The 13,685-nt window shown below is 44.1% G+C and overlaps 1 protein-coding gene and 1 long non-coding RNA gene across 13 annotated transcripts in view; one reads left to right on the forward strand and one right to left on the reverse strand.

Annotated features, from left to right (window-relative positions):
* Nucleotides 1-7,952, forward strand: part of LOC310692390 (palmitoyltransferase ZDHHC11-like) — a 33,878-nt gene extending 25,926 nt beyond the window's left edge. For all 12 annotated transcript variants that reach the window (XM_083473331.1, XM_083473338.1, XM_083473339.1 and 9 more), the window contains 5 exons: nucleotides 2,589-2,713; nucleotides 3,845-4,000; nucleotides 4,248-4,369; nucleotides 5,201-5,253; nucleotides 6,587-7,952. In XM_083473331.1, the coding sequence (XP_083329457.1) occupies nucleotides 2,589-2,713; nucleotides 3,845-4,000; nucleotides 4,248-4,369; nucleotides 5,201-5,253; nucleotides 6,587-6,602 (472 nt within the window). In that variant the 3' untranslated portion in view covers nucleotides 6,603-7,952. The remainder of the gene's footprint in view (nucleotides 1-2,588; nucleotides 2,714-3,844; nucleotides 4,001-4,247; nucleotides 4,370-5,200; nucleotides 5,254-6,586) is intronic.
* On the reverse strand, nucleotides 3,674-13,651 carry LOC310692444. Its single transcript, XR_014518819.1, has 2 exons — nucleotides 13,575-13,651; nucleotides 3,674-4,015 (listed from the first exon to the last, which is right to left on the reverse strand). It is a non-coding gene; the product is annotated as an uncharacterized lncRNA (long non-coding RNA).
* Between the last annotated feature and the right edge of the window lie 34 nt (nucleotides 13,652-13,685).

Here is a 13,685-nt window from a genome sequence, read left to right on the forward strand (position 1 = left end):
GACACAGCTCTGGGAGCTGTGTAAGTCACTCATTGCATGATAATTAATGTCTCCTCTCCTTATGCTAGCTTTCATTTTATTAATGCAAGTATTAATTGAAGGCTTTTATGTTGATGAAGATAGCCCAAAGTGGTCTGATCCAAGGCCCCTACACTGTGGCCACCTCCTTTAACAAGCTAAGCATTATTGCTCCAATTAATGCACACCACAGATGGAGAGCAATTGCCTCATGCTAGAAGACATTCAAAGCAGACTTTCATTCTTTGAAAGGTTGTTGGTCTCCGTTTATTCATTTATTGGCTTTCAGGCTGTTTGGACCACAAAGTGGTGGCGGTGGGGGAATTGTATAGAAGGGACAATTTCCTAGATGCCAAAATCCAAGTTTGGGATAAGTATTCCTTGGTGAAAGAACCCCAGCACACAATATGTAGCAAAGTAAAGTATGGAAATATAGGTTGTTAGACCTTTAAAATATGCCTTTTCAAGTAAGTGCCAATGTTTCCTCCTTCCCCTAGCATAGAAAAAGGCGTTTGATAAGTTAAAAATGGTTTACTTACAAACTCTCCAAAAGTCAGATTAATCTGCTTTTCCATGCAGCAGCCAGAAAAAGTTGTACAGGCAGTAAAACTTAGCTTACTTGCACAGTGGTGAAAGTTCTTAAATTATTGGTATAGCAACTCAAGAGCGGCTTGTGAGAGCCATGCGGTCTGAGCTGGAGCAGCCAACTAAATCTCTTGGGAACTACTCTCGGGAGGAGAACAATGGCTTGAATACCTAGTTCCTCCCAAGGTGGGGGGGGGGACCTAGGCTAAGCCTGGCAGCACAGTTTATTCTGTGTTATTAGTCTCTTCATGCATTAGACTTAAGCATGTCAGTTATATGAGACTGGTTATCCCACAAATGCTAGGTGGTGTGGGGAACACTAGTGGCAGCCCCTCTAGCCATTTCTCCTGAACACCCTAACACCTCCCCTCTGCTGGCTGACAAAGCTGTGTGTGCCCCATGGTCTTCCCACCAGCCTCTAAGCTGGCCTGCTGTCACCAGGTGCACCAAAGGACACTGCCCTGTTGAAGTAAGAGTCTTTTCTACATGGAATGAGAAGTTCAATCTGCTACTGTGTCCAGGGTAGCAAAATATTGTGGGCTGGCTCTCCTGTTCACAATCTGCCCTTCCAATTCCCTGTTCAAAATGATGTATGTCCAACACTGCTGGCTTTCCTCACTGATATTTGATTAAATCCTAATCTGCTCATTCCCTAGGAATCTGGGAATTTGAAAGGTGTCACAGCATCATACTTTCTCCATGGGGAGGGCCAACGGAGATGAGAAGGCAAATAGCTACTTCAGCATTTTGGGCAAACTGTGCTGCGGCAAAATTGAGGGCCAAGCTAAGATTGTTAGTGAGGTCAGTCACACAGGCCAGCTGCAGAACCTTTTTTGGAGAAGCATAGTTATAGGGAGCAGCATCCTGAGCCAAAATCGGTTGGTTTTGTATACTTCCAGCTGCGACAACTGGCCCTGTGTGCCTCCAGATAACCCTTTCTGCTCAGATATCTATCCCACAGAATCCAGAGCAGAGTATTCTGGAACATGTTCTCTTGGGAGTTGGACGTCCCTGTTCTAGGGCATTAATTTAGATGAATCACCAGGCCAAGTTCTTGGGCCTAGCTGTTGCCCTGCTTGGACTGATAGTACAATCTAAAACACACTCGCCACTTCCCTGCAGCTGCACATTTGTGGGAGAAGAGTTGGTAGTCATGGGCAAGCTGTCTTTCAGGAGAGCTTGTTTGTTCATGGAGGAACCTCTGGTTAGTTTCTAAAGAATTGCAGAGTTCTCTGGAACACAGTAAGAAAATCATTCCTGAGCATGGATGGGGAACCCCAGGCTTGCAGGCCTCACTAGGTCTCCCAGGGATCCTAATTTGGCCCACAAGGCTGTTTCCTCCCAGCCACAACCCTGGATGTCATGACGTAAAGCTACAGCTGCAAAGGAACAAGCAGAAACCTTAGGATGGGCTCCCAGGTGTTCATCTACACGAGACCTGCATTCAGCAGCACCTTTTAATTCCATCAAGGGTTGAAATCTAATGGAGGATTCCACTGTTAAACTAGCCAGGCAAGTTTCTTGGTCAGTTAATGGCACTGTCTTCTGTCATTAGTATAGCAAGGGAGGTTGCTTTGGCCTGAAGACAAATAAGTGGGCTCTCCTCCCTCACTTGGTGAGAAAGATAAAAGCCAGAGTTGTGTGTGCAGCTGGCATAGAAGCAGAGAGACAGAGCCATGCTTGACTTCTGCTGGAATCCAATGCTGTGACTGGATGAGAGAAGCAGGACTTTCTTGGATGCTAATGCTCCATTGTAGTCTCAGGTTGTATATGTGTGCAAATGACCCAACTATCACAAAGTCTCTGTTGTTCCTCATTACAAGGAAACCAAGCCCTGGATAAGCACTGAAACCCACGGAGTCTCACACCTCTCAGAGATTGGGGTGGCGTGAAAAAATACAATTAAATACATACATTCAATTTGTAATTGTACAGCCTTCCACAGATTATGGCTAACTGGAATCTTTCTGTTAACATGTTCATAGGTTTTTCTTCAATGCGATTGCTTCTGCTGCTCTTGGAATCCTTCTGCTGATTATGGTGATGATATATGTCTTCATCCAGTATTTCGTGGACCCAGAACGTCTCCGCACATCTCCCCAGTTTGAAAGTATTGTTCCACTGACTTAAAAAAACTTTTTACACCAATGTGACCTAGTAGTACTTTTTCAAGGTAGTGCCTATGGTTTCTTAAACAGAAAGGGGTGGTCATTAAGAGGGGAAACCAGCTCAAGATTGGTATAGTACTGACTAGACAGGCATTTGAGCAATGTCCTTCTCTCAACCAAAATTTGTATATGCAAACATTAGGGTTCATTTGTACAACTATTGTAATTTTGAGGGTGGCCACACAAAGTGGTATAAACATGTACTTGTTCTTTTCAAAATATAATAAAGTAAGACCCCAGTTGAGAGGACTTTCACAAGACTAATTCACCAGGTAGGAAGGAAGATATCATTGAGGTGGGAAGGTTTTCATCTGTGAATTTGTCAATTCCTATTTTAAAGCCATCTAGGTTGGTGGCTGTCACTGCCTGTTACCACCCTGTATGCAAGATTTCTGAGTGCAGGCAACACTATCAAATGGTTCACATCAATGCAACATATTATAATGTTACTACTGTCTGAAATCTGGAAATATTTTATGAGAGATTCACCATGTACTTCCATTAGATTCCAGTTTTAATGTTATACATTTCTGAGTTTGTTAGAAATTTCCAATAACAAAGGATATAAGTTTGTAATTATGTTTTCATTAGTAAAACTGCCCAGAGTGGCTGGGGAAACCCAGCCACATGGGCAGGGTAGAAATAAGAAATTATTATTATTATTGTAATAATAATAAATTATTATTATTGTAATAATAATTGTTGTTGTAAGAATGTGGAGGAAAATCATGCAATATTCTTTGCTGAATTTTATTGTGTTATTATCTTCCTGAGTGGGTCATGGAAACTGCTATTCTGAATGATGTTTTGTATAGTGCAGAGGGCAGGGCAGGGGGGATGAGTTTATGGAACCAAGAGGGCGGTAGCCCAGAAAACCTTGGGAACCACTGCTTTAAAAGTGTGTTTCAGTCAATATTTCTTTATTCATTGATATCTGGCTGTTTGACCAGCGTAGATCCTTAGGGAACAGTTTCGAAAGTCCTGCCATAGTATTAGTACAAAAGGGAACATCATTCATTTCATAATTGAAACCAGAATAACATTACTTCTCCCCATTATTTTTTCTCCAATAGGTGTCACTAGAAATGGCACCTGGCTGGTCTTTCTTCCTGTTGCTCCAGTAGAGACGACAGCAGCTGGCATCCTGAGTGTAGCAATATTAACTGTGGTTTTGGGATCTGCTTCTTTCTTGCTGCTTGGACATTTGTTGACGTTTCATCTTTACCTCTGTAAGTAAAACAATTCTGAAAAACACAGGGTAGAGGAGTGCAAATGAGGGCTCAGTTTATGCAAAAGACAGGCTTTTATCCCCAATCTTAATGGTGCCCTGAGGGTACACTATTTTCTCACTAAAGGGAATGATGGTCAAAGAGAATGTGAAAGCTCACTGAATTTGCTGACACCCATCTAAGCTGCAAAGCTTTAGGGATTTACAGTTTTTAAATCTTAAAAAAGCACAAACTTCCATGTACGTAGTGAATAAAAAGATGAACACATATGAATACATGACTCGACATCGACCCAGGCTGTCTACCATTTCTCGAGAAACAAGCACAGAGGGAACATCAGATACAACACACACAGTGGACTCTTTACAGGTAAGCTCTTCTGTCCTCCTTAGATTTGCCTTTCCGCAGCATACCTGCTACTAGTATATATTCATCTGGAAGATCAAACGTGTAGCCCTATTCAGGTGTTTGCCTGAATATGTGTGAACGAAATGTGCGGAGGAGACAGATGTGTGCATGAAAGCCCCACCTCCAATATCTGCCATGCCAGTTCCATTTGAAACCTTCCCACATTGAGAGTGATCTGAAAGAACACACTTAGAAACCTCCCCATGATCAGGAACCATATATTTTCAGGGTTCCCAAATCACAATGAGGATTTTGAGTTCACCTGAATGTGGTTAGAATGCCCCTTCAGCAAGGGTGCTGACTTGGGCCCCAGATTATGGGAGCCCAATGGTGCCCATGACAGAACAAGACACCCTGTATGAGAAGCTTAGGTTCTGTTTAGGTGGAGGAGAGGGGGGTCCCAGTGCTGTGGCCTCCTCCCCATGCTGCTGAACTCGCTTGGCTGTTCCACTTGCCTTGACACTTTGCCCGCTGGGGCTCACGGTAGGCCATGGAGCTGGCTCCTCTTGCTCGATTTATAGGCGAGGAAAGGGCTAACCCCTCTTTTCCCAACGCCTTGATGCAAACTGCACCACTGCTGGGTATGTTCAATGCTTTGAAGCTATGAAACATTCATTTCATGGGTATCCTGGCTGATTTCCAGTTTGGCCTTTAATCTTTCAGCTTTTGCCGTGTGAATTCTAGACAACATTTAGAACCCCTCTTTAGCACGCATTTAAACTTAAATCATAAAAAGTAGTTTCTATCCGACACAGGAGCAATCCTCTTATAGGTCTGTGTTCACATTCTTAGGATGTAACTGAAGTAAGAAAACCAGATGAAGTAGCACCCTCCTCTATATCAGGGTAAGTTAACAGATACATGGTTATCATTTTACTGAGCCCAGTGTCCAATGAGCAAGTGAAAATTATTGCAACCAGAAAGAAGAAATCGGGTTTATTTAGGAATTTGCCTTTCATCAAACACCAGGTAAAGAAAACCATAGTAATAACTGCTGCATACATCTGTTTTCCATAGAAAATATTCTGACTCAGGCCTGATTCATATGTAACACAAACCATGGTTCTGGGCTCAGACAAAACGCTAAGCAAACCCAGCTTAGGTTTGGGAAGAGTTAAGGCAGGAGGACTGAGGAGAAGAGAGGAGCTTTGATTTTTCCTTTGAGCATCTGCATGCCTGCCCATCCATTCTTAGCCATAGTTTGGCTTAGTGTTTTATGAGAACTGGCCAGTGGGTTATTTCTGTTCCAATTAAAATCCTCTCAAGCTTCAACTGCTTAGTAGAAAACACAGCCATTATATATGATTGACAGGTTGTGACCTTAATGTAAGTAATCCATCTTGGAGTTCATTGCTCAAAACACAAATCAATTAGGGGCAGATGAGAGCCATTTTTTTCCTGGAAACAGAACGACAGAAATATCAATCTGATAGTCCTTCTACCATCATCATAAGGTTGGCATTCTTTAGTTGGGAGACTATGCACTCCCAACAGGAATTAAAACAAGGCATAATGTGGACACACCACCAAAATGCCAAACAGCATGGTGTACCAACCATGTCCCCTCATTAGCCATATATAGAAGAGGTCAACCCATGCCTGGCGATGGGCAAATACTTCCATGGTGAGGCAACTCCATCACAGTCCATAGATATAAATGATGCAACAACACCATCAACTTGCATGGATGCTTGAGTCTCCTTATCCTGCACACACAGTCTGCAAAGAACAAACCTTTAGACAGCCACACAGCCACAGCTCATTTCAAAGAAGCATGTATGAAAAATTCTAGGAGAAGTTTTAAGTCCTGCCAGAGAGTCAGTGTCCCTGTGGATGGGAGGAACTTTCCTCCCAGAAAAGGGAAGGCGCAGGTGAGACCATAATTATATCTTCACAGAACCACTGCAGTAGCTCAGAATTAAACAGTGCTGAGACAGGAAGCTGGAGGAAGGGGTTTTAGGTCACACAAGGGAGAAGATGTGGTTGTTTTTAAAATATCCATTTTCCACAAGTTTTGCATAGTTCTGGAAGTCTGGATGCAAACCAGCTGGAATAATTTCAGAAGGCTGCACACGGTCTATTGGCTTGGTTGCTGCATATGCTCATAAGATGCCATCTCCACCCAAAGCATACCTGCAAGGGAATAACTTAAGTCTTTAATTTTGCTTTGCTCCCTAGAACTCATGCCAATTAACTGCACTTGATCAGGAACAGCAGGCTTCCTCAGAGACGGCATGTGTAGCATTTCCAGAAGATTGCTGTGTTTCATCGATGTGAAATGACCATTGTAGGCACTTGATTCAGCATAGCTAAAGGGAAAGGTGGAATGTCAGTTCCTGCTCTCAGCTGGGTCAAAACTGGACACTGAAATCACAAGAGGAGATGTTCCCTTCCTTATCCAAATCAGCATGCTTCTTTTGTCTCCGAGAAGGGGCTATTATGTGGAAGGCTGTGGCCAGCCAAAAGACCACATGTAAAGAACATGGTGGACTTAGAGGATGCGCCAGGCCATACTTCTAGACGAGGTCTGTGTGTACAGAACTGATGAAATTTTGGTCTGGAGGTTCTCCATTCTATGATAATGAAGGGCTTGAAGTGTTATTCATCAGCTGGCAATGCATTATATGAAGACCAGCTGATAACAGCTAAGGAGGAGAGGGTGAGGGTAGGCAGAGGGTGGCTGGATAGGATTTCAGTGACAGGAATCATTTTGAGGCCCATGCTGATGACCAATGTGTCTCCCAACTCGTCTCTATTTAATTGGAGCAGCATGTGTTTCCTGAAGTTGTACTTCAAGTGTGAATAATCTCAGCTGAAGAGCCAGCAGATACCCACAAGGCAAGAGTAGCCGTTCACAGGTTCTTCCTTGCACAGAACCAGTAACAGCTACTGTTGTGAATGCATTTGAGAGTCTCTCCCTAGTAAATGGGAAGCTAGTAAATGGGTAGCAAAATATGTAGCAGATCACAGGATATAGAGAAGATAGCTTGGAGGGTAATCATTTGACATTGCCAAAAAGAGAAGTAAGTCTTAGAGTCAAAAGTATCCTCCAGGTGGCATTGGGAAGGCTCCAATAAATTAGACTGATTTCCCCAAAATGTATTTATATAAAGTGTCACCACAGAAAGTCCTGCTTATTAATGCCAGTTGGAAAATACTTTCCTTTTTGTCTCTACGCTGAAAACCAGTTTTTTAAAATAGAAAATGGATTGTGTATTTGATCCTTTTTTAAAATGCTATTTCTTATAAATAAATTATATGTTTTTGTGGCATTACAGGAACATTTTAATAAACTCCCCCATAACACAATGCAAGAGTCTATCCTAGTTACATATGTAAGATTGGGTTTACTTGACTAAAAATTACAGAGGTTGATTCTCATTTGCACTTTACATGGGGGAGTGATCCTTTAGATTGGAAAGTTTTCTAGGTTTTTAATATGTGTACGATGAAAGGAAAATGTTATTGAATGAAATGTACTTGTTTTTTAATCCTCATTCTTTTCATAAAAAGCATTAAAGATAATAAAATTATTATTTTAAAATTGCCTTTTAAATATGGGGAGGAATATCGTCTATGAAATATTGGTGGCATATAAGGCAGTTGTGTCATAAAGAGCCTAACACTAGGCTGCTTCATTCTGGAGATAAAGGTTGGAAAGCACATTTCTGAAAAATGAAACTCACCCAAAGCTTATATTAAAAGAAACACAGGAAATTAATTGTACAAGTGCACGATGAAGAATAACTAGCCAAGCGGCATTGATTCTGACCCTGTGGAGTTAGCAGCCACCAGTTCTACGTGGCTGCTCTCAGTCTCTGGGAGCTTGCGACCAAGAACATGCGATCAGGGCTAGTAAACGGGCTTTTGCGAGGGTGTTTAGTGAGCTGGTTTGAGGGGAAGCCTGGAGTGCTAGGACACAAGTGTATGCAGGAGCAAGAGACCTGGGCAGTGACTTGGAACACCTGTGCCATGTTTGTTTTCCTGCCTGAGGGTGTATGAAGTTACACCTGCAGCAAATGTAAGCTGGTTGCCTTGCTGGAAGAGAAGGTTCAGCAACCTGAGGCCCACCTCTCCAGGCGTAGAGTCATCAGAGGAAGATATTCGAGATGGAGCAAAGCAGACTGTCCTGGATTAGTGATACTGTGGGGGTTAGGGCACCCTTAGAGAGGAGGAAGATCACTAAATGCAGGAAGCAAACCCCTGGAGGAATGTGACACACAGAAGCAGGACTGTCAAGAAACGTGTTGTGTCTTTGGGGCGGTACAACTGATTCCAGGCCCTCCCCTTGGACCCTTAATTCTGGGCCACAGGAACAAGGACAGCAGTTGCAGGTCTCAGAACATACACAGATGGCTAGAGAATGAGCAGTATATAGAAGGATTCCTGCCACTGCCCAGAGGAGGATGTGATGTGTTGTGGTGGCAAGTGACTCCTCTACTGATGAGACAGAGGTTGCAGTGTGCAGGTGTAACAAGACGCCCCAGGAGGTGTACTGTCTTCCAGTTGCAAAGATTCAAGATGTGACAGAGAAGTTACCAAGTCTTATAAAGCCCATCGACCATTACACCTCCCTCTCTCCCTCCCTTGTATCCCATGTGGGTACAAATGATACCACCAGACGCAGCCTTCAGCATATATGGGACTATGAGACTATGGGTAGGAAGTCCTGTTGAGTGATGGCCTTCAACAGGATGACCCAGGAAGAAAAAGGAAGATACTGGAAGTAAGACAGGAGGGCCTGGCGTGCTCTGGTCCACGGGGTCACGAAGAGTCGGACACGACTAAACGACTAAACAACAAAAACAACTGGCTGTGCAGATGGTGTTGGGGAAATATTGGCTTCTTTGACCATGGTTCTCACTTCCATGAAGAAAGACTTCTGGCAAGAGATGGGTTGCACCTCCTAGAGGTTGGCAAGAATGTGGATTAAATTAGGATTAAATTTAGGTTTGTTTCATAATCAAATGCCCAGCCGAACGCTATTTTCTCCCATCAACTTGTTCTAATCAGATAGTTGAGGGGCAGAGTCCTTTGCCCCATTGTCAAGAACAGGAAGACTTTGCAGAGGGTAACTATGCAACTCACTCATAACTTTTGATAACAGCAGCCTAGCAACTGGGATTTATAAACAGCAGCTGGAAAACACATTTCTTTCACCATTTTGCTGAATTATTTGTTTTTAAGGCAGGGAACCTGGCACTCATTTTACATGTTTGTTTTTAAAAACACGAATGTCTTTCTCAAAAGCTGATAATACAAATATTCAAATGTGAATGGGGAACTTAATCTTGGAGGTTTGCCCTGTGCAGATGTTGAGGGAAAACACAGAGCTTTATCTTCTCGGGATGAGGAATGATCTCAACGGTAGCTGTGTTTAACAAAGAGATCTATAATGACCAGTAAACATAATCCAAACAATTGAATAACTGAACAGGGAAACTTTTCAGGGGAGGAAAAGACATAGGCTTTCAAATCTGTTAATTTCCCCCTCCCTTCTTTGGAATCTAGTGGTTTGGCCAAAGACAAAACTGAATTTTGCAATTAGCAAAAGCAATCAGGAAAAAACCTAAATAATAATTAGTATGCAAACATTTGTATCCCCACCATGATGTTTATGCTTGCCAGTTCCCAGACTGAAAGTTGGAAATCTGTCAGGCTGGGTTGCTACACCCAGTGTTGCCTGCCTCAAGTTCTGAATTTTTTAAAACCAGAAGATTATGCAGCTGAAGTCTACAGAGAACTAGAGAAGTCTGCTAGGGTTCCTGAGCAAAGTGACTATTCATAGGAAAGGAACATAAGCCCTTTTGCTAAATAAGTGTAAGAGCTGGTGTAGCATACTGGCTAGGAGGCCAAAGATGCAATAACCCCACTTATTCAGGAGTAATTCTCACTGAATTCAATATGGTTTACTTCTGAGTAGAAATGGTTAAGATTGGGCTATACATACATGAATCAGAAAGTCCTTCATTCAAATATCTCTTTGGCCACACACTCACTCGATTGCCTTAGGCCAGAGGTTTCCAATTTTTTGAATCCACGGCTTGCCTGCAGAACTTGCAGCCTCTCACCCTTTCTCAAACGCCCTCCCTTGTGGAGTGTTCCCTCAGCCTCTCTCCCCTCTCCTTGGGAGTCCTCTGGGCAGCCGCAACTGCCACCCCTGGTCTCTCAGCTGCCCCCTCCGTCCCAAAGAGAGGTGACTCCTCACACTGCCCCACAGGAGCCTGGGAAGCACCACCTGGCCAGCCCCAGAGGCATCATTCCTCGGGGGGACTTATAGCCAGGGTTGCTGCAACAGACAGCCGTGCAAGCCTTTGGGAGGCAGAGACACAAGAGATCGTAAAAGGAGGGAGGAAAGGAAAGAGGGTCAGAGGCCAGTGTTGCCATGGTACCCCTGACCATCCTTCAAGGGACCTGAGGGTGCCATGGCACACTGGTTGAAAACCACTGCTTTAGGCACGCTACTTTTCCTGTCTGCATTATGGGGCTAATGCTTATCAATCTGGCAGAGTTGTTGTAATGATTGATGCTACAAAGTAATGTATATTACATGCTTTGAACATTCAAAAGCACTATACAAATGTTGTGCATTTTTGTACTGCTAATATTGTATACCAGTTCAAATGGAGCTAATTAAACCTTGAATGTGCCATTGTAATCAGAGCAAAATGAAATACAATCCATCCTGCCCTTTCTTACTCTTTTTGATTGGGTGATATCCAGTATTGTATGAGTGGAATTCCCTTCCTATCCTCCTACCTGTAGCCTCTTGCCCTGCCTTCATCAGGGCGTCCCACCTTTGCCTGCCACACAACTGGCATTTTATGCATTATCCTACTTGTGTAGGGCAAGTGAATGTGGCCTGGGATGGATTCATGGAACAAATTATGACTTTGGAGAGGACTAATTCAGTCCACAGGGTGGCTTTGCCACACTGGTGCCTGGGATATGCCTTGGAAACTGTATATCTGGATTAAGGAGGCAATAAAATGGGACACCATTTTGATAAACACCATGCTCAGGCAGGAGCCACACTGAAGGCACATAAACTGTCACATGGAAGAACCCACAGATAGTTATCAAGTGTTAACTGGTTTAAATTGGTTCCTGATAAATGAAGTAAAGCTTTGGGCAGCAGCAAGCAGGCCTCCATCACCCAGCAGGTGAGCCAGTTTAGAATGCAATGGGCCTTTTGCTGCTCCAGCCCTGCCCACTCCCCAACTTGTTTCAGTGGTTTATACAGTGGTACCTCGGGTTACAGACGCTTCAGATTACAGACTCCGCTAACCCAGAAATAGTACCTCGGGTTAAGAACTTTGCTTCAGGATGAGAACAGAAATCGTGCTCCAGCGGCGCAGCGGCAGCAGGAGGCCCCATTAGCTAAAGTGGTGCTTCAGGTTAAGAAGTTTCAGGTTAAGTACGGACCTCCGGAACAAATTAAGTACGTAACCAGAGGTACCACTGTATTGGCTTCTGTTTGGGGGGATACCCCCAACAGTAGCTTCTACCCACCATTCCAAAAACTGCAGCAAGGAGGGACAACTCTATCTCATCCAAACCCGTTCCAACATTTGCTCTCCCCATTAAAAAACTGATTAAAACTGCTTCACTTCAGATGGGGCAGAATCCTAGCTTCCTTTTTGGGGGTGGGCAGGGGGTCCTGTGGTCACTGATGATAGCAATTTTTTATCAGTTGTCTCCCCCTTGTTGCTGAGGATTATATTGTAAACTGCCCCATTATCTTTGGATGAAGGGCAATATATAAATTAAATATGTAACTAAATAAAATAAGATTGCTCTTCAGTTCCGTGTACAGGAGGCTCCCTGTTTTATACATATGCAAAACTGCATCTCTCTTGATGTCTTCACAATAGCTAGTGCCAACAACTGGGCAAAAAGCATTCTGTTTAGGATAACTTCCATGATTTTTTATGTATTTCAGAAGTGTTGGTAAATAAATAGTAAGCAGAGCATGCATTATGGATGAACTTCATTAATGTTTTCTAATCCCAATGGACCACAGTGAATTGCGCCATTAACAGATGAGTCACAGCAGGTATGGGAAACACTGATCAGATTTTTGTTTGTTTTAGTGTGTTTTAGTGTTCTCACTTTGTATTTTTATGTTGTGAACCACCTTTTGATCTTTGGATGAAGGATGGTGTAACAAACAAGCAAATATATACTGTAGGTACAGGCAATGCCGTTTTCATGCCAAGCAGGGAAATTGGCATTACTTCAGGGAAAAGTGAATACTGGCTTATAGAAAGTAGGCATCGTGGCCTTACCAGTGCCATGAATGAAATTATGTTTTCAATTTTGCCCTGTTTCCAGGAGGAAAACACTAAATCATGTGAAGCCTGTTATCACTCCTCCCACCCCCACCCCCTACATCACTGGGTACCCTTGTTAAAAAGGTAGAAGTGATTCCGGCAAGGATTCACAGGACACAGTTTTTTACTTTTTGTAGAGAGGTCCCAACTGGTGGCTACTTACCCATTTCCTGCCCCCTTTCCCACATGTGTTGATGGCAGATTAAAAACCATGTTCAATTGGTTGTACACCATGTTGCACAGAACCTGTAAATCCCCCCCCCGCCCCCCACTCGGGACGTTTGCTTTGTTTGTCTGGACAAATTACGTGTTTTACAATGTTGCATTCCTGCAACCTGAGAGATTTCCACTTTTTTGCTACCACTAACTCAGCTGCTGTTAGCAAGTGTAAGCGAAGATCTTTCTTGCTGGAATCTCGACTCTGCGGAGTAAAGATAAGAGGGGCGCTTTTGGGTCTGGGCTGTCTTGTCTTCAGTGGCGTAGCGTGGGGGGTGCAGGGGGGGCGGCCGCACCGGGGGCAACATCTGGGGGTTAGGGTTAGGGGGCGCAAATCCACGGGTTAGGGGGCGCAAATTACTTGCCTTGCCCCGGGTGCTGACAACCCACGCTACGCCACTGCTTGTCACCAGGCTGGTTTTTGCGGGGTGGAACTTCCCTCCAAAGGGGGTAAATTCGGGGCTGCGCCACCTCGCAGGAAGAAGCCAACACCCAGGGAAAGGCTCGGCGCCCGTGCGCTAGGCAGGTATGCAGGTGTATGTAGTCTGCCGCCCTATACGCGTAGACCTCAGGGCGGTTCAGGACATAAAATGACAATATCAAAAGCACCCCCAAACCTCCTTGGGTCTCATTGCTGGAGAGGCTGGAGGCGCTCCGGGACGCAGCCACCTGCTGCCCGCGTGGAGCGCGCTCCGGGCCGAGCTCCCCTGCCCGCCGGGGGCCACGGC

The sequence above is a fragment of the Podarcis liolepis genome (assembly GCF_965112155.1).
Source record: "Podarcis liolepis genome assembly, chromosome: 13".
Taxonomy (NCBI): Eukaryota; Metazoa; Chordata; class Lepidosauria; order Squamata; family Lacertidae; genus Podarcis; species Podarcis liolepis.